The sequence below is a fragment of the Rattus norvegicus genome, chromosome 2, assembly GCF_021556685.1.
Source record: "Rattus norvegicus strain SHRSP/BbbUtx chromosome 2, alternate assembly SHRSP_T2T, whole genome shotgun sequence".
In the NCBI taxonomy this organism is placed as follows: Eukaryota; Metazoa; Chordata; class Mammalia; order Rodentia; family Muridae; genus Rattus; species Rattus norvegicus.
In genome coordinates this window covers 174894574-174918022 of record NC_141535.1, presented here as the reverse complement: position 1 = coordinate 174918022, position 23449 = coordinate 174894574, and the positions used below count along the sequence as shown (strand labels likewise).

The following is a 23449-nucleotide window of genomic DNA, read 5'->3' as shown; positions in this document are numbered from 1 at the left end:
GTCCAAGTGAGCCTTCCCAGCAGCAGATGCTTGGCCTTCAGATGTAGACATACACTCATCTGATGTCCTGGACACTTTAGAAGCCCAAATCAAATCAAGCAATTAGAGTGATAAAGTGTGAATCAAGGAGCATGTGGATGGCCTGGGGCTGGAGAGGCTCACTGGGGTAAGAGTGTGTACTGCTCCTCCAGAGGAGCAGAGCTCAGTTGCCCGCAGCCCAGTCATACAACTCACAGCTGCCTGCATCTTCAGTGGATCCAAGTCCTCAGCCCTCTGAGCACCTGCCTTCATGTGCAAATACCCACACAGTCAGAAACAATAATAATAAAAAAAGAGAAGATGTGGACCCTTGGTATCTTTTATCTTGCACTGCTGGGTTCAGCAACCTTACCCCACCGTGTACATTCTTGTTCCCTTGCAAGCTCCTCAAGCGAAGCTTCTTACAGTCCGTTCTTGCCTCACCCTTTCCTTTGCATGGCAGATGAGAAGCAGATTTTTGGCAGATATGGGCCTGGAGCTGGAACTGCAGCTCAGTGGTGGCTTGGTTCCAATGATGGGCCTGAATTTCTAGGCTATTCTTTTGTTAAATTTTTCTTTCGTTAAATTTTTCTTCCAAGCATTATTTTTATGGCTTAGGATAGCATGGGATGTCAGTAACTTAAAATAATTCCAAGGCACTATTTTAAATTGCCATTTTTACATAAAATGAATTATAGCAGTGGAATTTCCTGACTGTATTCTGTTGCTCTCTTTTGCCATGTTCAAATTACTGTAGAACTTAGAAAACAGTTATCAATTTTTTGTACCTTCTTTTTTGTAGTGAGGCTGACCTTGATTTCCTAATCCTCCTATTTCAACTTCCCAAGTTCTAGGGTTATAGGAGTATGCCACCATGCACAATTTGAATTGTTTAATTGTATACACACAAATCTCACCGATGGAAATAAACTTGCTTGTTTCTATGATGCTTTGATGTTGGCTAAATTGCTTATGGGTTAATGTATATAATCTATTATTATTTCTGTTGTGCTGGCAGTCAAAGTCAGGACTTTACATATGCTAATCATGTACTCTACTGAGCCATCTCCATAGGTCTATATCAATTATTGTTTTTGAAGTGTGTGTGTGTGTGTGTGTGTGTGTGTGAGAGAGAGAGAGAGAGAGAGAGAGAGAGAGAGAAAGAGAGAGAAGACTAGAAGACCATAGCTGTCTTTTTGTTCCTTTCAACTTATTTATTTAATGTGTGTGTGCTTTGCCTGCATGGATATCTGTGCACCACTTTTGTGCCTGGTGCCAGAGAGGACCTCAGATCCCCTGGAACTGCAATTACAGATAGCTGCAAACTACGGTGTGGATTGTGAATCAGAACTGGGTTCTTTGGAAGAGCAGCCAGCACTATTAGCCACTGAGCTTCTTCCAGGACCACACCCCTGGCTTTCTATGAGGATCAAGCTCTGATGTTTTTGTGGCAAGTACTTTACTGATTTAAGTATGTAGGCCAGCCTGGCTTCCAACTTAATGTCCTCCTGTACTATACTGAAGGGCCTAAGCAGGAATAGGGATATAAATAAAAGAAGTTATTTGCAACTTGAAATTCAATTAAAGAAAAAAAAACCTTAAACTGATTATTACTTCATTGAATGAAAAGCTGACTGTTCTTCTCTCTCCCTGTAGCACACACTGCAGTCTAGTAGAGTTTGCTTCATATACATGGCCTCCCAAAAGCTTGCACACTGATGGCTAGGTCACAGCTGATGGTGTGACTGGGAGGTGTTAGGTCTACTTAGAAGGAGGTTACAAGGGCAGATGGGTCCTTGAAAAGGAGCCCTGGACCTCTCAGTAGCTTCTCTTCTTGTTTCATGAGTTACAGATTTCCTCTCCACATGCCACACTGTCCTGACATACCACAAAGCTATAGGCCAAGTGACGATGAACTGAGACTTCTGAAACCACTAGCTCCAATAGACACTTCCTCTCTTTAGGTTGTCTCTAACTTTTTGTTACAGTGACAAGAGACTACACTTGGAACAGTAAAGGCTAGGGCCACAGGAAAGCTGTCGCCAAGAAGGCTGGTCTCTGTCAGAACCTCAAGGAAGGCCCGCCTCAGGGAAGGGAGTTCCCATCCTTCAGAAACCAGGTGAGGTAACAAAGTCTGGCAGCTAACACAGTGCAGAAGAGGGACCCCAGCAGTCGGTGTTACAGAGAAGCAGTAACAGAAAGGAGGAATCCTTAAGAGAGATGGAGGGAAGAAAAGGAAGAAGCAAGTCGGGACCAGATAGGACCAGATGGGAAAGAACAGCAAGATTCTGGAGGTGGAAAATCAATTCTAATGAGGAGATAAAACCGAAGAAAATTGTCCTTTTACCTTCCACAGGGGACAAGGGAATATGAAATGCTAAAAGAAAAACAAACAAAAACAAAAGTAAACCATGAAAAGTCAGTTAACGTTGCAAGAGTCAAATAAAAATCCTATCAAGCTGGAAAACGAGAAGGTGGTGACAAAACCAAAGTAGACGCGGAAGTCCCTTCCCCCACCCAAGTGTCACCAAGGTCTATGAAGGCGACTCCCACTGAAGCTCAGGGCTACCATCGTGTCATGGAGCTTGTCCCTATCCCTGCCAGTTCTACTTAACGGTCATTTAAAACCCTCAGCAAGGATCCAAACACAAAACCACAGGAGTGTGCATAAATTCCAGGGATGAAGATGAAACGAAGACCACAGGGCAGTCTTTCCAAGCCATAAGTTCTTCCACAGAACTACTCAGTAGCTACAGCTGTTTCTGAAGTTCCAGGCTAACACCCCTTGGCTCTGAAAAATTAGCCTTCCCTCAATGAAATTGGCTAGATGTGGCAGGGGGAGAGAGCAGCAGTTCTAAGAGCAAGCTACAGTCTCCAGAGTTCAGGCCTTGGCTCCCAGAAACACAGGAGGCCCCTCTACTTCCTGGGAAGGTGAAGGGGCTCAATTCTCTACCAAAGAATGGCCAAGGCTTTTGTTTTCTAAAATACTCACTGCTCTGAGAGGAGCTCTTGGGCTTCCCAATATATCTGAGGATGGGGTTTCGCTTCTTGTCCTCCAAGGCATCCTTTTCTTTCTTGGAATTGCTGCTCTGCTGAGATAGGAGACATTAGTTTGGAGGTGGTTCCAACACTCAGACACGAGACTGCTAATCACCCTTGCCCTGTCCTAAGACTGGCCCTACACAAATCATTGGAGAGCTGACTCAGGTTTTTATTCTAATGAACATGTTTCACCTGTGGTCAGGTTTGGAGAAAAGAGGGGGATATAGCTGGAAGGCTGTGAAATGGCTTCCTGGTCTGCCTCAGCACAGAGCCCTGCTCCAGGACAGCTGTGCTGTGGGCAGTTCTGTTACCTTCTTGGTCTTAGGGAAGAAGGGCAGCCACTTGTCCTTGTCAGGGGCAGACTGGGTCTTTTCTGCCGTGCAGGAGGATCGAGACTCCCGAAGACGGATCCCAGCGTGGCTCATAAAGGTATTAACAGCAAAGTCCATGGGGGCACTGTAAAACAGGAGCGTTGTGAACCAGAAAGCTCAAGTCATGTTTCGTAACAGAAGGCTGAGGGAGCAAAACCCTGAGGACAGTCTCCGTTATAGGCATCCCACGGAGAAGAAAAGGGGTGGTTATGAGCTAAAATATTCAAAGTGATGAATGGATGATCAAATGCAACTGCAGTCAGGAGCTGGCCAAAGCTCTCCATTGCTCCCACAGAAATCTAGACAGTGTTCTCTCCCCATGAAGGGATGATGGTCAGTGGATGGAACACAAAGTCCTGAAACACAAGGCCTGGAGGATGGGCTAAGTCAACATCCTCAGACACACATACGAGGGTTTAAAGTAGGCCTACAGCTTTCACCTTCCCCCATCTCTGAGAACAAGGAGAAAAAGAGAGCAAAGGCTATCGAGGTGTTTCTGGTTGCCACAAATGAAACTATCCAGAGCTGTGTGCTTAAACTATATTTGGCCTGAAATCCAGTAGACACACTATCTGCTTCTACTTTGGCTTCATGGCCCGTCTCTTCCCTTACAAAGCATGTACAGGCAGGGAATGCAGACCCTTTTAAGCTGATAAGAAATAATAAGGTCAATATGTAGAAATTACATTAAAAAAATCACCAAGAAAGGAGGTGTTTTCTTTCTGCTGTCACAGACTGATTCTAACACTACCATTCTTAGGGAGATGAAATCTTTCCACAGGGAAAGAGGTCAGGAGGGAAACTCAGGGGTAATGTGGGTAGATACATGGCGGGCCTGAGAAGTCAGGAGGTGAGGGCTAGTCTGTCAACACCAAGGAGTAGAGCCATCTACCAGGCAGTGGTCCCTAGGCATCAAGGATCTGGACTTCCGAAGTCCCACATGTTATGGTCAGTCATCTGGGAGCTACACTTGCACAGACTCAAGTTCTATAGTGTTACAGCTTTCTTACAGGTAGCAGAAATGAGAAACACAGAAGAGCTCGGCCCTACTTCTTCCCACCTTGACTGCTGAAAATGTACCACACCATGGATTGCTCACCTCCGATCTTCCTCATATTTGGACCTGTAATGAAAGAACAGATGACTTGGACCTGAGGCAAAGGCTGGAAGAAGAGGGGGGATAGTAGGGGATACGAGGTCAGATTCAAAACGTTCTGGAGTCTTGTAGCCCAGGAGGTGAGAAGTTTTTATTTCCTCAAAGATTCAACTAGCACAATGATGATCGTGACAATAATGTTTTTCTAGCACAACAGTACATGTGGCAAATTTAGTCTCTGTTCTCTGTTTCAAAGCATGAAGTTATCAGGAGAAAAAAATAAAACCTGGAGCCTGACCAAAGAAATTTCTTGTAAAGAGGCAAAGGTAGCAGCAACTAATGTTTGGGTCTTACCATGGGCCAGACATTTTCATAAGCTGTTTACACAATAAGCCCACTGAATTTTCAAAATACCCAGAAGAAGGCTCCCATCTTGTAAGTACAAACTATCATTACTTGAAAATTATTGTAAGTTGGGTTCATAGACTCTCCGAACAGGCTCAGTCAGGTATGAACTCCATCCCAGAACCAGTTAATGGCACCTTACTACTGAGGGTCAGGAGGCCGCCGCTGTAAAGACCACGCTTTCTGTGCGGCCTCCTTTCAGGTCCAGATGTCCTAGTCTTTTCTCCTTATTATTAATTAGTACTGCAGATTAAACCCAGGGTCTTATACATGTTAGGCATGCACTCGGATATCCTCTGCCTTTATCATTTTTTAATCCTGGTCCTACTGAGTTTGGTTTTGAACTCAGTAGCCCAAGGAAGTCTTGACTTGTGCCTCAGCCTCAAGGTGGCTGAGTCTGTAGGTCTCTTCCACTAGGCTCAGCTATTTTTAACTTTTTAGTGAAATGGAACCTAGGGCCTCCTGCTTGCTAGGCAACTGCTTCACTACTGAGATGTAACCCAAGCCCCCCCCAAGCCCAGATCTGTCACCAAATGACAGATTCATACATGTAGCTGTCTATTCACATCTGTAGTTTAATATCCCAAAGAGACCTTAAACTTAACATGTCCAAAAGTGTTGCCCATGTTACCCACTTCACCTAGAGTGACTGACAGTCTTTTTAGTGGCTTATATAAGGAACTCTAGTGATCTCTTCTTTGACTTTGACACTCAAGTTTTAAGAATTCTCTTCAGGATTCTATTGCTCAACTCCACTAGGAGCTGACCTCTATTCACAACTTCCATGGCTATTGTTTTACCATCATTGGTGGGGATTCCTATGGAGGAACCTTCTAAGTGAACTTCTTGGCTGTCCCATCTCTTGCAACTCCAACAGCTCCTTGCTTGCTAAGTGAAGAGCAAACTCCTCTTCATATTGTATTGTCTCTCCCATGACCAGGCTCTCGCTTCCTCTGCACTCCGCTCTTCTGCGCTGCTCCCTGCTCATTACTGTTCTTTAAATGCTGAGCACATTCTTCTTGGCTTCTGTCTGCCCTGGCTGTTCTGTCTGCAGTGTCATTTCCAGATGTCACGTTTAATTCAGTCAATGTCTTCACTGATTAAGTACTATTTTTTCCAGGTAGCTCACCTGGACTGGCCTATTTAAATCTGCAACCCACTGACTGTGGCACTTCTGACCGTCCCCATCCTGTCTACCCTCCTCCAGTGCTTGTTATACCAGTCTACTTAATTCCTGTCTATTGCTGTCTCTTCTCATCACTGCAAATACCCACAAAGGATATAACCACTTGTTCACTAGATGCCTTCTACAGTGGAGACATATTTTATGTTTGTTAAACTGAAAGACTCATGATATTGACACTACCAAAGACACCCAGGCTAACTTCTGTCATCTAGTTTGTGAGATCCAGAGAGGCAGAACAGATTAATAAGGTCACTACTCAGTAAGAGGAAATACTGGGAAGAAAAACTGTCTAGGCTTAGAAGTTCAGTCATCAACCCTGCCCTGGGATTCAAATCATGGACAACATATGCTTTAGAAAATGGGACTTAGGGACTGGGGAGGGAATGGGGTTAAGACCACTGGCTGTTCTTCTGAGTTTGATTCTAGCTGTGGGGCTGGGGGGAGGGATTCCATGCCCTCTTTTGGCCTTTGTGGGCATTGCAGGCACACAAAGCACTGACTTACAGGCAGAAAAAACACTCATATACATAAAGTCAAAGGCAAACAAACAAAAGAAACAGAAGTGCTGGAGAAGCACAGCAAGAGTCGCTGCTCTGAAGCTCCCAGGAAGGTGCTCCAGTTTTCTGTTGTACCTGTGCAAAAATGGCTGCTTTCTTTAAGTTAGTTCTGACATCTCAAGATGCTCCATCCCCTGCAGGGGGGCAGCCTCACTGAGTGTCAGCCATTCATAAAGAGGCAGGGAAGGAGAAAGATCATGAAAGGGAAGCAGAAAGCTCACAGTACTCTTGGACAGTCATAACTCCCAGAAAGCAAATGGTCAGCAGCTCTAGGCTTCAGAGTGGGGCCCTCGGCATAAGAAATGCAGCAGGATCTCCTATCTTTAGGTGAGACGATGCATGAAGTAGAAGAGGGCAGAAAACAGTCTTAAAGGTTTGCCAACCTGTCTGGTAAGTTCAGAGGTAGGAGTTAAATTGAAAACTCACAAGATATCTCCAAGGGCAGCCAGCTGCTTCTCAGCCATTTGGCGTTCTCGAAGAGGGTCCCCATCCAGGCCTAGCAGGTCATTTTCACCATAGAGGCTGCCCAGGCCCAGAGTACGCTTGGATCTACACCAGAGAAACAATGAGGAACAAGTGACATACTGAGCAGGTCTGTATCCAGAAAGAGAAAATCAGATGCACCCTCCAGAGGTGTAGCAAGAACAAGGGACTCTTCAAACCTGTAGTCGTTGATCTGCTCCTGGATTTCCAGCATGACTGCCTCCTGAGCTTCACAGAGCACATTGCGAGGGTCCTCATTGTTCCGCAGGCGTAGGTCTGTAGTGGGAGACCAGGGAAGGCAGAATAAAAAGGTGTTGAGAAGGGGGAGGGAGAGGAGGGGGAGGGGAAGGGGGAGGGGGAGGGGGAGGAGAAGATAATTTCTGCTAAGCACCTCAAGTGGCTTTTTCATCCTGTGATGCTTGGTAGAAAAATTGGCTCTTTGGCCTATTAGACTGAAGCAGGTGAGGCCTGCATTCCTTCCAGGCAATATGTTTTTTTCTTGTTTAATTAAAAACATGCTTCACGTGTGCGTGTGCCATGGCATGCATGTGGAGGTCAAAGGACAACTCTGTGGAGTTGCTTCTCCTCTCCCCACCTTGTGGGTTCCATAAACTGAACTCAGGTTTGTCAGGCCTAAGGCTGAATCATTCTTCTGTTCCTATTAAAGTAAAGGATATAATTATTCTCTAGATATCTAATGCTCCATGAGGAAATATTGAAGCCCTTTCTCATTGGATATATGCTTAAATGTCTGCTGACCCTGAGATTCCACCTCACACCAGTCAGAATGGCTAAGATAAAAAACTCAGGGGGTTGGGGATTTAGCTCAGTGGTAGAGCGCTTGCCTAGCAAGCACAAGGCCCTGGGTTCGGTCCTCAGCTCTGAAAAAAAACCCAAAAAAACAAAAAAAAAAAACAAAAAAACTCAGGTTACAGCAGATGCTGGCGAGGATGTGGAGAAAGAGGAACACTCCTCCATTGTTTATGGAATTGCAAACTGGTACAACCACTCTGGAAATCAGTCTGGAGGTTCCTCAGAAAATTGGACATTGAACTACCTGAGAACCCAGCTATCCCTCTCTTGGGCATATACCCAAAAGATGCTCCAACATACAACAAAGACACATGCTCCACTATGTTCATAGCAGTCTTATTTATAATAGCCAGAAGCTGGAAAGAACCCAGATGCCCTACAACAGAGGAATGGATTTAAAAAATGTGGTACATCTACACAATGGAGTACTACTCAGCTATCAAAAACAATGACTTCATGAAATTCATAAGCAAATGGAATGAACTAGAAAATATCATCCTGAGTGAGATTACTCAATCACAGAAAAACACACTTGGTATGCACTCACTGATAAGTGGATATTAGCCAAAAAGCTTAAATTACCCAAGATGTAATCTACAGACCACAGGAAGCTCAAGAAGAAGGATGACCAAAATGCAGATGCTCCCATTCCTTCTTAAAAGGGGGAAAATATTCATAGGATGGGATATGGAAGCAAAGTTTAGAGCAGTGACTCAAGGAATGGCCATTCAGAGCATGACACACATGTGGCCCATATATGTACAGCCACCAAAACTAGATTGATGAAGCTAAAAAATGCACACGGAAAGGGACTGGATTTAGATTTCTCCTGAGAGACACATCCAGAGCATGTCCAATACAGAGGTCAATGCTAGCAGCAAACCACCGAACTGAGAATAGCATCCCCTTGGGGGGAATTAGAGAAAATACTGAAAGAGTTGAAGGAGCTTGCAACCCCATAAAAACAACAATGCCAACCAACCAGAGCTTCCAGGGACTAAACCACTACCGAAAGACTATACATGGGGGTTGGGGACTTAGCTCAGTGGTAGAGCGCTTGCCTAGCAAGCGCAAGGCCCTGGGTTCGGTCCCCAGCTCTGGAAAAAAAAAAAAAAAAAAAAAAAAAAAAAAAGACTATACATGGACTGACCCAGGGCTCCAACTGCATATGTAGCAGAGAATAGCCTTGTTGGGGCACCAGTGAAGGGGAAGCCCTTGGTCTTGCCAAGGTTGGACCCCCAGTGCAGGGGAATATGGGGGAGGGCAATAAGGGGATGAATAGGGGGAACACTTGTATGGGGGAGGGGGAGAGGAGGGAATGGGGGCTTATGGACAGGAAACTGGGAAGGGGAATAACCTTTGAAATGTAAGTAAGGAAATATATAATAAAAAATTAAAAAAAAGAAAAATATAATACAATGATTTACCCAAATCTTAGGCATTATTAGACATCGTTCTTAAAATATTTCTGCCTTTGTTTTCAAATTAATTATAACCTGGGGGAAATCTACCCTGCATTCAACATAAATAAACTTTTATAAATAAAAGAGCTGGGGCTGGAGAGATGGCTCAGAGGTTAAGAGCATTGCTTTCCCAGAGGTCCTAAGTTCAATTCCCAGCAACCACATGGTGGCTCACAACCATCTGTCATAGGATCGGACACCCTCTTCTGGTGTGCATGAAGACAGCTACAATGTATACATAAAATAAATAAACCTTTAAAAAAATTAATAAAAGAGCCATAACTATTGTCTTGTCAAAACAAACAAACAAACAAACAAACAAACAAACAAACTAAACAGAAACCTTCATGGAACCAAGATGTGTATTTCCTGTTCTGACATCTAGCACCACACAGGGTGGGCCAAGGCCTTGGAAACAGCAACTTCATTCTCCTTCCCTCCCTCTCCCTCCTTCCCTTTCTTTCTCTCACTTCCTTTCTCCCTCCCTCCCTCTTTCTCTCTGAGACAGGGTATCACTATGTAGCTCTGGTTGCCCGGAACTTACTATGTAAGTAATGCATGCAGTAGAAGTACCGTGCAGGGTATCTCACTGTAGTTTTGAGCAAGCTGCTTTGCGTGTACATGTAATTTGTCCTCCCTGTGTCTTTGCCATTGTTTCTTTTCAAATGTAATTCTAGCTTATAAACACCCATGCCCAGCTTCTTACGTTGTTTTTGTTTGTTTGTTTGTCTGTTTTTTGTTTTTGAGTGTATCCTCTACTGGCTTGCTATGTAGCTAAGGACAATCCTGATCTGTCTTTACTTCCTGAATGCTGGGATTACAGAGGTGTGTCACTACACTTGGCTTATGGGTACTGGGATTCAAACCCAGGGCTTACTCTGGAACTGGGAGGAATAGCATCATCACCTGTTCCCTGGTCCTCACTGACTCTTTAGTAAACAAAAACCCAACCCCTAGAACCAACCAACTGAAAAGTCCTCTTGAGTCAAGAGACCAGAGATTCTTGGTTGACTTGGTAGGTGGGTTGGAGTAAGGTTTGGTCTCTAATTTTACAAGTTGCCCACAGCAATCTGTCCTTGCTTAGAAAGCCTTGGTTAAGTCTAATTTCCTCTTCTTCAAGTAAGCCTACAAAATGCCCAGGGGTCCCATGGAGGGTTGGCAGAAATGAACTCAGGTTTCCTAACTGCTCCAGTATCTTCCTGTGACAAGGCAGAGTGAGCTCTTAGGTCGTATCTATTCAGAACCGTTCCTAAGTTTCAAGTGTTTTGGACTAATCATCTATAGACTCTGCTCCCATTACATGACAGCTGCCAGAGTCAGGGACTTTGACTCTGCCTCAGGTGTTTCCTGAGAGTTCAGTACAAGAGGGCACTAGAAAAGGCAACCTGACTCACGGGCAACTTACCAATTTCAGCCTGCAACATCTCAGGGATCTTCACTCTGAGAGGCTGTAACACAGAAAGTGGGGGTAAAAGTGAGGCCGTGTGCACCGAGAGGATCGGAGTGTGAGAGGACTGGAGTGTGAGGTACCCAGGGACTTTGGGAAATGGCATGTGAGTTTACAAGGCAAGTGGATACTACATTCTGAGGGTGGCCACAGTTTTTTTACTCTGATGCATGGAATATAGAATGGCATGTTCCAAAACAGAACCAGTGTTAAATCAGCTGCTAGACTCTCCCTTGCCTCCGAGTCATCTCGAGAGGATAGATAACCTTTGTTATCGGATGAATCGCTGCTCGTCCCTTTGCTACCAGTGGGAACTGGATATATGTCATCCAGTCCTGCAGGATCTCTGGCATGTGTCCTTAAATCTCTTGCCATGGCTGGGTGATGGCAGAGAGTACACGGCAGCTCCAATCTCCTTACTCAAGATCCACTGAAGGCAGTAAATGAAAAACACTGAGGAAAACCTAATTTCCCCACTTCATTAGCCCTAGCAGTCGAGTGCGAGAAGAAAAAAATCACTTGGAATTAGTTGAGTTGATCAGATTGTAAAGTCATGATATGGAATGTCATCTGTAGGAAGACGCTCTGGCCAGCAGGATCCTGACGCATCCCTGGCTAAGTCTCAGAAACTCGCACTCTCCTTGCCTCATTGATCCAGATTATCAGATATTCTTGGGTCTGTTTCTTCATCCAGGGAAGGAAAGGCAGACAAGGTTTGGGGAGTAATTAGAATATCCATCTCAGTGGCTCACAACCGTCCTAATGCTGTGATCCTTTAATACTGTTCCTCACGTTGTGGTGACCAACCATAAATTGTTTTGTAGCTACCTCATACCTGTAATCTCACTACTATTATGAATCATAATGTAAATATCTGTGTTTTTTGATGGTCTTAAGCAACCCCTATAAAATTAGACCTCTAAAGAGGTCTTGATTCACAGGTTGAGAGCCATTGCTCTATTTCTAAACATTCTGAAAAGAGGTAGTGTGTATTTTATATGTGGAACTAAAGAGACACACAAAGGATATAAAACTTTTAAACTAGAAAAAAATATTTTCTTACTTTGTGTGTTTTGCCTATGTGTGTTATCTGTGCAATATGTGAGTGCCTGTCATAAACCCTGGAGCTGGAGTTGCAGATGGTTGTGAGCCATCATGTGGATGCTGGGAATCGAACCTGGGTCCTCTGGAAGAACAGCATGTGCTCTCAGGCACTGACCTGTCTCTACAGCTCTAGGGGAGACAAATCCTTGAGAGGCAGGAGTGGAATCTGAGAATCCTAAAAACTGACGACCTACCTATGAGAATGTGCCTCTCACAAAGACTATCCCCCATTCCTCTTCAGAAGAAACATGAGAAGCAGCATCTGGTGCAGAGCCTGGATTCCTACTTAATGGGTATAAAATCCCCATGATGCTGGCTGCTCCAGTGTCTGTCAGTCCACATAAGGACAGCAAAGCTGACAGGAGGAAGCTCCTCCAGGAGGAAGCAGCACTAAATTCAAGGTGAGTGGGGACCGTCCTAGTGAACACATTTTTGAAATATTAAAAAAAAAAAACAAAACCACCCTGTCTCTATTTAGCTTTAATTTTTTGTTTGGTTTTCCTCTGCTCGTGGTACAGACTATGGAATTGTAATCTAACTCATGATGGTCTTACCGCATTTTTCTCTAGGAAAATGTTCCAGATGTCTTTCCCCAGACTTCGGGAATCTTTGGGATTTGTCTGTTGATAAACTTCTGAACACAAATAAAAAAGCTACAATGACAGAGAAGCTGGGTTAGAGCAGTGAATCTTCCCCAGGGATGGCTTTACCATGGGGACATTTGGTAATGTGTAAAGACATTCTGACTTGTTAAATTTACTAGGTGGTGGCTCCTACTGCCATCTAGGGATAGAGTCCAGTAAGTGGATAGATATCTCCAAATTAAGACAACCTCCTACAGAAGAATTCTCCTTCTGAAAAGCCAACAATACGGAGGCTGAAAACCCATAAGCAACCTCTGTCCCTCCCATGAGCACATTTCAGGTTGGCCACTCCTCTACTGTCTCCTTCCACACCCGACATTTCTTGGTGCTTCTTCACATGTTTATGTGTTATTCCTGAAGAGCTTTTATTTTGCTTCTCTTGTTGATGTGTGACTTTTCAGGAATGCTTCTGGGACATCAGCATTTGGGTCTAAACAAACAGGTATTCAATAAGTTTCCTTTGAGCAAATCAATGTTCCTTCTGGCCTCTAATTGTGATATTCGCAGATAGAAAAAACCAGGAACTCATTCCTTGGGCTTACTCTGAGAAACACAACCCTGACCCTCCTTCCCAATCATCCCGTGTTTCTATGCAGCTTGGAGGAGTGAGAGGGCGTGTAAGACAGTAGCTTTGTGCACCACATTGGGGCAGTCAGGGTCTCATAAGGTAGCCCTGAACTCAGAGACCATCTGCCTTTGCCTCCAGAAGCTGGTAATCCTTCATGTATCACCTTAGATGGAAGATTCTTTAGTGCTTTGCCCTCCTCAAAGTTTTTATAGCAACACTGTAAATCTGTAAGGATGATTCTCTCAATTCCTGTCAGTCTGTATCTGCTTTCATTTAAAAACTCTGAAGACTTCCTTAACTAATGGAGAACGACAGTTTTCCTGGCCTAGATCTTCTTGCTATCCCTTGGACTGCAAGTATGGCTCTGGTCTGTCTCTGTCCTTGAGATGCCTGACTTTGTCTATGGTCTGACATTAAAAGCTTGATACATAGAGAGATAAGACATAGTGGTCAGAGATTCTCTGTTGAGTACAAGCAGGGCTCAAGCAGACTGACATTTCTGACTTACCAGGGGGCCAGGGTCTGCCTGAGAGAAGATGTAACGTAGAAAAACTACCAAGTAAGCTGGATGTGACTTCAGTTTTTCAAGATCTTGGAAGATGATGTCACTCTGGAAGGCAGAAAACTGAGAATGGCCAGGAGGCACAGAGACAGGAGACAGACAGCAAACTTTATTCCTAAGCTCTCTATCTTCCCGGCTCTGTTAGCTAAGCCTCCTTCCCCATAGGGTCCTTTCATAGCTGGTGCCAATCAAACTTCTTCTAGTCAAGGGCAATGTGGGTAAAGCAAGGGAGGAAAATTAAAGGAGTAAGCCAGAAAACTGTTACCTCATTGTTGAAATAACCTGGGTCATAATCTTCCTCTGGGCCAATAATCAGAGGCTTTGGGCTTTGATCTATACCCTGAAGGAAAGAATTAAAATACAGAGATGAAAGATTACAGAAGACATAGGTTCAACTTCTTCTACAACATGTTTAGCAGCCTAACTTTATTTGTTATATTTATATGAGTACACTGTAGCTGTCTTCAGACACCAGAAAAGGGCATAGGATCCCACTACAGATGGTTGTGAGCCACCATGTGGTGGCTGGGAATTGAACTCAGGACCTCTGGAGGAGCAGTCAGTGCTCTTAACCTCTGAGCCATCTCTCCAGCCCCGCAGCCTAACTTTAAAAAGGCCACTTGGGTCTCACTAGCACCCTAAGGTAATGATTTCTGCTCCCAGAAAGCCAACTGCTTCTGGTTGGACCCAGAAGACACAGAACAGTTTAGTCACATGACACAGGAAGATGGGATATTGGAAAAAGTTCTCTTTTTGTTTGCAAAAGATGAGGAGTGAGTGTCCTTTAACAAAGTAAAAGCTGATAGCACCTAATGGACTACTGAGTTGGAGACCTGTGTTTTCCTATACAGACCAAATCACCACTCTTCTTCCTAAAACTACACGACTACCACAATTCTGCTGGCTAGTGTGGGCAGCAAGGGTATGAACTAGTAACTGCTAGAGAGACCAGAGCAGCACATCTGCCTCTTCTTCAACGAGACAGCATGGGACTGACCTTCCCCAAACACCCATGGGCATTGTTTTCCTTGTCTGCTTAACAATCTATGGTAGATTCCCATTCCCTATCAGAACCCAGACTCTACCTTGTTTTATTTTTCTTTTCTCTTTCCATGGATTTTAATAAGATACTACTCCTAACTGACATACCAGTAATAATTTCCAGAAGACTTCATACTACATGAACTTTTTGAGCTTTATTTAATTTTTTTAAAGATTTATTTATTTCATGTATGTGAGTACACTGTCGCTCTCTTCAGACACACCAGAAGAGGCATCAGATCTCATTCCAGATGGTTGTGAGCCACCATGTGGTTGTGGGTATTGAACTCAGGACCTCTGGAAGAGCAGTCAGTGCCTTTACCCACTGAGCCATATCAAGCACCACTACATGAACTTTTCAAATGCTTTATAGGTCAGATTCTTCTAAAGGTTCCCTGAGATATCAAAGGTTTTTTATTTTATTTTTTTCCTTGAGATAGTCTTACTATGAAGCCCTGGCTGTCCTGGAACCCACTATGTAGACCAGGTTGGCCTCAAACTCACAAGACCCACCTACCTGCCTCTGCCTCTGAGTGCTGGGATTGTTGAAGGATTTCTGATGAGCACATTTCTCCCATTTTTAGTGGCTCTAAAACCAGCTTTACTTCTGGAACCACCTACTTTACTCACGCCCTGCTTTACTCACGCCCTGCCTCTACAGGCGCATCCCAATGCGTCTTCTTATCTTCTGCTTCTCAGGACACTTACCTCTAACCCAGGATGACTGAGAGACCCTGAAAGTATCAACAAGTGAAAGAGGGAGGCCCTGAGCTGCTCACACATTCAAAGCCACAGTTAGGCTGGCAAGTGCTTCTCAGATACACCTCAAGGCCCTCAATCTTACAGCACCCAGTCTTTGAAGCCCATGCTATCTAGATCCCATAGAATCTCTGGCAAAAACACTAAAAAGACTAGATTTTAGCTTGCCTGGGGAAATTTTTTTTAGAAATAAACTTATTTTTAAAATGTTTTTGTATAGGTATATATTGGATGCTGGGCATACTTTCTATACGTTTCCCCTTTCTAGTGCCTTATTCCCCCCCCCCCCCCCCCCGTTGGTCCCTTTTGTCCCCGGGGACAGTTATTTCATGTACATAGTACATGATTTTATATATCTATAGAAAGCCAAGCAATAGTAAATGGGTAAAAACACATACTATTTTTCTCTCTGAAATTGGCTTTATTCTAGTTACATCCATTTTTATGCAAATGACATGAGCTGGTTCTTTATTCTGGCTAAATAATTCCATTGTGAATACACACCACATATTCTTTATCCTCTGTGGCTGAATACTAAGACTGGTTCCGTGACTCAGCTACTGTGAACTGTGCTGCTGTAAACAAGGATGTGCACATCTGTGATCCTGACCTGGAGCTCTTTGGGTAAATGCCCAGGAGTGCTATAGATGGTCATTGCTATACAGAAATTGTCTCTAAAATCAAACATTCTATGCTACTGGAAGTTCCTTACGACTCAGGAAGTAAACAACTCAGAAGCTTCAGGAAATCCCTGAGACTGGATGCGCCAGGCCACTCCCTCCCCAATCATAAAAACAGTAAGGACTGCTGAGAAATTTCTGGCTAAGTGAGCTGCCTGGAAGAGACTCTCTCCAACCCGTTGACAGTTGACTACGTTCCACAGTGCATTCTAGATTTCCAGCTGTCATGACCTGTCACCCATGCTAGGGTTAGCTTTTGGTGATGCCTCTAGCTGAGTATTTCTGCTCCTGTAACCAACTCCTACCCATACTCCTGTAAGTAACTCCAATCAAAATTCAAGTTCGCCGATTTGGACTTTGGTGATGTCATCATCAGATCTCTATCTGGGGTAAGTAGGTATTTGCTCAGGTTGCCCTAGAATAGTGTTACACAATAGTCATATGAAAGACCTATTTTTAGTTTTTCAGAAATCTTCACATTGATTTTAATAGTAGTTAGGACTAGTTATTACCAGTAGTATATAAGGATTTTCTTTAATCTGCATCCTCACCAACTTGTTCTGTGTTTTCTTACTGACTGTCATTCTGAATGGGGTAAGATGGGTCTCAGGATGGTACACTTCCCTTACGGCTAGTGAAGTCAAGTATCCTTTCATGTTTACTGATCATTGTGACCCATATCTTGAGATCTGTTTCTTCATTAGCCCACTTACTGACTGGGTTTTTGGTTTCTTATTTTTGTTCCTTGTTTTTTGGAGAGAGGGTCTCTCTACATAGTTCTGGCATTCCTAGAACTAACTGTGTAAACCAGGCTGCCCTCAGACAGCTCCACCTGCCTCTGCCTCCCAAGTACTGAGATTAAAGATGTGCTCCACCAGGCCTGGCTTCCAATATAAAATTTCTTTACTGAAAACAATTAATGAAATGTTATTAGATTCTACTTCATTACAGTAAACACTGTTCCCAATCTTTGCTGCTGCTATAATGCTTCACCAAAAGGCTTACAGTTTGAAAATAACACCCCTGGACTCATTATACCAATGTCCTCCAGTGTGAGAGTTTTTGGTTTGTTTTTTTGAGTCAGGGTCTCACTATGTAGACCAGGCTGGCCTCAAACTCACAGTGCTCCACCTGGCTTACCGTGAGAAATTTACCACTGGCGGAAGTCACCAAGATGACTTCAGGAGAGACATTGGTGAGGCTGGAATCATTTTATGCGGTGCTGAGACATGACATTAGATAGCAGTGAGTCAAGTCGTCCGAGAGGTCACTTCAGTTTCCATTTAATCCTTTGATCAATCAAATAAAGTTTCAGTCTGCTCTTAGTCTATCTTTACAAAGTCTTAGTACCTTTACAAAGGGAGATTTCACCTCAGACTTAATTACAAGCAAAGAAATATAGCTAGGCTGAGAATATGATACTACATAAAATTTACTCATAGATAATAAATTTAAATAGATAAATTTTATGTTTTCATTAATTCCTTTAGACTTTACTTTATGTGTATGTGTATGTATATTTTGCCTGCATCCATGTTTATGCCCCAATGCATGCAGTGCTTGTGGTGCCAGAAGAGAGTGGTGGATTCTCTGGAACTGGAGTTACAGATGGTTGTTGTCCTGGCTAGTGTGTATGTCAACTTTACGCAAGCTAGACTCATTTGGAAGGAGGGAATCTTAATTGAGAAAAAAACGCCTTCATAAGATCCAGTTGTAGGGCATTTTCTTAATTAGTGACTGCTGAGGGCGGGGCAACCTGCTGAGGGCAGTGCAATCCCGAGGCTGGTGGCACTGGGTTGTATAAGAAAGCGAGCAAGGCAGAAACCAGAATTCTCCATTGCCTCTGCATCAGCTCCTGCCTTCAGGGACCTGCCCTACTTGAATTCTGTCCTGACTCCCTTGGACAATGAACTGTGATATCGCAGTATAAGCCAAATAAACCCTTCCCTCTCCAGGTTGCTTTTTGTCATAGTGTTCATCACAGCAGTAGAAGCCCTAAGACAACTGTGAGCTGTCATGCAGATGCTAGGAAGCCAACTTGGGTCTTCTGGAAGGACAGTGGATGGAGTTAGTCTTATGAGCTGTGTATTTAGAAGCTGAGTTCTTGCCCCTATCCAGACTGTAACCTGAACTTGGATATTAACCTATGTACTGCAAAGAATGCTCCCCATCAATCTTGGATTGGTCAACAGCTGATGCTTCTGACTGGGCAGAAAGGAAAGGAAGGTGGGACTGAGAACTGAGCGAGGGGGTCTTGAGAAAGACCATGAGGGGAAGGAGAGAAAAGCCAATGGGAAGAGGAGACTGCCATTAGATGGATGAACCATTAGAGAAAGTGGACAGGCTGATAGAGCAGAATCAGCCTGAGAGACACCAGATTGGCAAGTGATTGGCATTTGTGAGGGTTGTAACAGGTGGAAGGATTAGAATGGCTCAAAACCTGCCTAGCACAGCGCCTATAGCTCATTAATAAATTGTATGTCTTGTGTCATTTTCTTGGAAACTTTTGGGCAAGAAGTGGGGGGAGTAAAAGAGATCATAATAACCCACCACAAAAATAATTAATTCAATAAACAGTCAGTGCTTTTGACTGCTGAACCATCTTTCTAGCCCTGAATTTTTATAGTACATGATACAGTCACATAGTTTGGAGGTGTAACCATTAGCTTCTCACATATTCATCCAGAGATAGCTCACACAGGAGGCATCCTATTAACATAAATAGCAGCTTTCTTTCTCCACTGTTCGTGTCTTTCTAGATAAGGTTTTACAAAATCATTTCTAAACACCCATGCTGCCTCATTCACACTTACCTTACATTCACGGTATGTGATACTGGTTTAAATTTGCAGCAGTGACAAATATCTTTTAAAATGAATTTAAGTTTATGAAACTAAAATGTGGATTTGGAAAGTAAAATCAGTGTAGTGGTAAAATTTACAAACTCCTATTGTTGTGAGCCAATGTCTCGTTACCCTCTGTCTGCACTGCTCCAGATAAGCCCACCCACAGCCCAGGTTCTTTGCAGGACTTGGTCTTGGGCCAAAATCTGTCTTCCTGAAATCTTCCCTGGACCTAGTTCTACCTCTGAGAGTGGGGCTTTCACATCACCTTTTGCGCTCTTTGGGCAGTACCCCAAAACCCAAGCATGGGCTTAGAAGGCAGCTTTGACAAGGAAAGATTCTGAGCATGATGAACTTCTGTTTTCTATATTAGGAGGCTAGTAATAAGGCTTGTTTATTTGATACACAACATTTTCGTATATCTGCATCATTGTATCTTGCACTTATTCATGTCCTTGCCCTCAGTTTTGACTGAAGCAAAGTTTTGCTAAGGGAAGATAAGTATTCTGAATACCTAGACATTTAAAGATCACCGGCTTTTCCTTAACTTGTGTGATCTGTGGGAGGCATCTACTGATTCTTCACACAGAAGCTGACCTACTGGACTCCTTACCTCACTCTGTGCTTGGCCTTCTCAATTTGTTCTCTAGGTGACCATCACAAACCGTGTGTTCTAAGAGCAGGGTTAGTCTGATTATTTAAGGTTACATACTGATGATTACCCTGGCCTAAATCCTAGTTGTGAAAGGAGAAAGGCAGACTGGGGTGGTTCATGTCTCTCACCTGGTGGTTGAGCGGGAGCAACGCTGCATCTGAGCCCTGTCGCCTGTGGTGCTGGGCCACCCTGGCCAGGATTACAGGGGAGGTTTGAGGGCTGTCTAGTCCAGGATCTGACAATACTGAGTTCCGATTCATCAATGACTAAGGGAAGAGAATTCTGTGAGAAGGAACCTCCCTCATCCAGACACCTCTCCGGGGTCAGCTTGCTTTATAAGGACAACAGTGCTAACACTCACCACACCCTTGATTATATATTATCACAGTTAACCTTTCAACAGTTCTCTGAGGGAACATCATCTCTTAACCTCCTTTTCACATAAAGAACCAGGCCTCAAGAAGGTCGTGAGACTTACTGATGGTCAAAGAGCTTGTAGTATATATTCAGTCTAGGAAGTCTCAGTCATAGTTCACACACAATGGTCATTGCCAAGTGCATCAACTCTTATGTACACCAACTAGAGATTGCGGAGGGCCATACTATATTCCACCATTTTCTTGGTGAGCTTCTTTTTATAGATACCAATCATCTTGTCACCAATAGCTAGAAACAGTCAGAAAGGGTCTTGGTGGGCTTCACTAATACTGCCCCCCCCCTTTTCACTCCACACTTTACACAGCAGAGCTGATTGACTGTGATAAAGCACAAGTCAGATAGGATGATCTGACATGGGGATGTATGTCAAAGCTGCCTGGATCTAGGACACGGTGTCTGAATCCCTAGAGCTGGAATTGTGGGGGAGGTACACAGATGATGGGCCAGGGCCTGCAGTGACCAGGAAGGGAACATTGAATGCATAGTTGTAAAAGGGCCTTGTGTCTGCTGGCACTCACCTCACTGATGGAGGGAAAGCGTTCTGTCCCAGAATCCAAGCCACTGTCTGCCTCCTGGGAGTCCACAGAGAGGCGGCCTGAGAAGAAAGCAGGTTAGATAGTTTAGAAAAGATCTCAGGTCCTGAAGAACACACTTTCTTGTGGGCACTAGGCAGGGATGGGAAGTTGCCATCATTTGCCCTTCATTTGCCAGCTGCCCTTCAACTCTTTCATACCAAGACCCCCATTTTCTCCTGACACACTGGACTTTTACTATCCCCATATCCAGCTTTTGTCTACTTCTGCAACTGGGCACAGAATATGTCACTGCCTAAACTAAGTCTGTGTAACACCTTCAAGTTACTTTTTCTCTTCAGCTTATTCCTGACCCTTAGGTGGTCACCACCCCTTCATAAGAGTTTGTTGAACTCCTAAGTGTCACATGCTGTCAACAAGCTGCTGTCTGGACTTGTCATCTCAGCAGCTTCTGTTTCTGACTTAACTATTGCTTATTTTTACACGCCCAACTGCCCTGTGTACTGGTATCTTTGTTCTTGTTACTCTAGAGTCTGCCTCACTGGGAGAGACTACCATAAAGTAGCCTCATATATACCAGGGGATGACAGGACTTACCCTCACATGTTCTCTGACTGGTCTCACCACAGGGTGGAAGTATGTCCTAAAAGAGAAAAGACCAAAGGATGAGAAATTTTTTAGAGCCTCTCCCACTCCCATTGATTTTCCCAATCACAGCCATGTTTGCTTTTATAGCAAGTGGCCACCTCTGTTTTATTGCCTGGGAAATGCCCCACTTAAAGAGATGCTCTCTGAGAGTGTGTAGCCTGAGAAGGTGGGAAAGGAGCTTGACTATTGTAAAACTTAACAAAAATCTCCCTCACCTACCACCCTAGACTTCAAAGCATTTATTGCACTATTTCGGTTAGATACAGGGAAGGGCATTCTAACCATCAAGAAATAGAAAAGTCCTAAGGCTGCACCGAGGACAGATGTTAAACAGCTGTGTCTATGGGGAGCACTGGTATTGTCATGGAGCTGTGTCCTGGCCATTGCATTGCACACTGACAGCATTTTACTGTGCATAAAGCATTTTCTTAACTGCATTCAATCTTTCAGCAACTCCGGTTAAGAGAGGCCATTCCCATGTCACAAATGGGGAGGCAGAAAGAAGCTCAGAAGCTCAGTGACTGTTCTAAGCCACATGTTCAGTAAAAAACAAACAACAGCAACAAAACCAAAACCAGGCTAGAGTCCGCATATCCCCATCTCAGCTCGGTCTCAGAATCTGTGTCACCACAGAGTGGCAGCAGCCACATACACATGCACAGAGCATGGTGAGGGGCATGCTTCAGTTCTGGCGACACCCTACCAGGTTGACTCTGCTGTGTCCTCTATAAGTGAGAAATCAAAGAGAGGGCTCTTAGTGGTCAGGTTATTTAGCCATGAGTTAGAAAGTTGAGGGGAACCAGAGCTGGAAATCAAAACTAGATGGTCTATGCCCACAATCTAAGCCATCCACTCTATGAAAGCTCCTTCAGAGAGTGAATTTGTAAAGTTTATTTGCCTATGTTTTTACCAACTTCTGAACAGGACATTTAAAAAAGAATGTAAAATGTCTTAAATTTTTAAAAAGTTTTTTTTGTTTTTATTTTTGGTGTTTTTGCCTATATACATGAGTGTGTGTGTGTGTGTACCATGTGTGTACAGTGTCCATGGAGGCCAGAGGAGGGATTGGATCCCTTGGAAGTGGAGTTATAGATGGTTGTGAGCTATCATGTGGGTGCTGGGAAATGAACCTGTGTCCTCTAGAAGAGCAGTCAGTGCTCTCAACTGGTGACCCATCTTTCCAGCTCTGCCTCAAACAATTTCTATGGGTTTGGGGAAATACTCTTCTTAGATACTACAATTTCCTAATTTTAGATCTTTTTTACTTACTCAAAAGAACTGAGCTTGATGGTTACAAGCAACACACTCACAGTAAAGTCCCTGATGAGGAGAATAAACAACCTTTTCCTGTGTGGCATTTTCTACAAAGTGAATTTAGATCCTTCCCTACTGACTGAGATCCTTTACTGAAGCTGATGAAGGCACTCATGTTCCTTTGAGGAGATCCTCAGAGAAAAAGTAACCAGAGGAATGGCAAGTGAGGCCAGAGTAGGAGTATACACCCTGAGAAAACTATCAGAAAGGAAGAGTAAAACAGACAATCTATTTTAGTGCATTTGTTTTTGCAAGGAGGGCATGAAACAGGCTCTGACGTCCTGTGGTATCTCTATTGTATCCCAGGTAGGTACTGCAATGGTGCTCAGCCTCATGGCCCAAGAGGCTTTCTGCCCTGCTCTCCTCCTTCTGTACTAGTCTGTCTGATGGAGCTGTCCCTGAAGCAATGCCTACTACCACTCACCACTAAGCCACCAGTCTCCTGCTGGATCTTCAGCTGTAACTGAGTGACTCGCCGCCGGGCACCTTCCATTTGCTCTTCTAGCAGGCTGGCGGGGTTCCGACTATACACTTCATAGATACGCTGGGGAGGGGGGAGGAGGAGGAGGAGGAGGAAGAGGAAGAGGAGGAGGAGGAAGAGGAGGAGGAGGAGGAGGAGGGGAAAAGGTAGAGGGGTGGTTAGTAGAGGATAGCTGACTTACCAGCAGTAAGAACAGTTGTTATCACAAAACAAGAAGGGAGAAGAGATTTCTGTCTGTTATGCTTGCTATTTTCACCATCATTTAGGATCAGAAAAAGGGGTGACTGATGACAGACAG

The 23449-nt window shown here is 44.0% G+C and overlaps 1 protein-coding gene across 44 annotated transcripts in view; it reads right to left on the bottom strand.

Annotated features, from left to right (window-relative positions):
- Arhgef11 (Rho guanine nucleotide exchange factor 11) overlaps positions 1-23449 on the bottom strand; it is a 121395-nt gene that overhangs the window by 17964 nt on the left and 79982 nt on the right. For 8 of the 44 annotated variants that reach the window (XM_087634710.1, XM_087634726.1, XM_087634769.1 and 5 more), the window contains 14 exons: positions 23095-23214; positions 21306-21351; positions 20694-20770; positions 19866-20003; positions 14025-14099; positions 13706-13807; positions 12540-12638; positions 10840-10882; positions 7338-7434; positions 7102-7224; positions 4531-4554; positions 3372-3516; positions 3011-3110; positions 2366-2395 (listed from right to left, as the gene is read on the bottom strand). In XM_087634710.1, the coding sequence (XP_087490836.1) occupies positions 2366-2395; positions 3011-3110; positions 3372-3516; positions 4531-4554; positions 7102-7224; positions 7338-7434; positions 10840-10882; positions 12540-12638; positions 13706-13807; positions 14025-14099; positions 19866-20003; positions 20694-20770; positions 21306-21351; positions 23095-23214 (1219 nt within the window). 44 annotated transcript variants of the gene reach the window in all.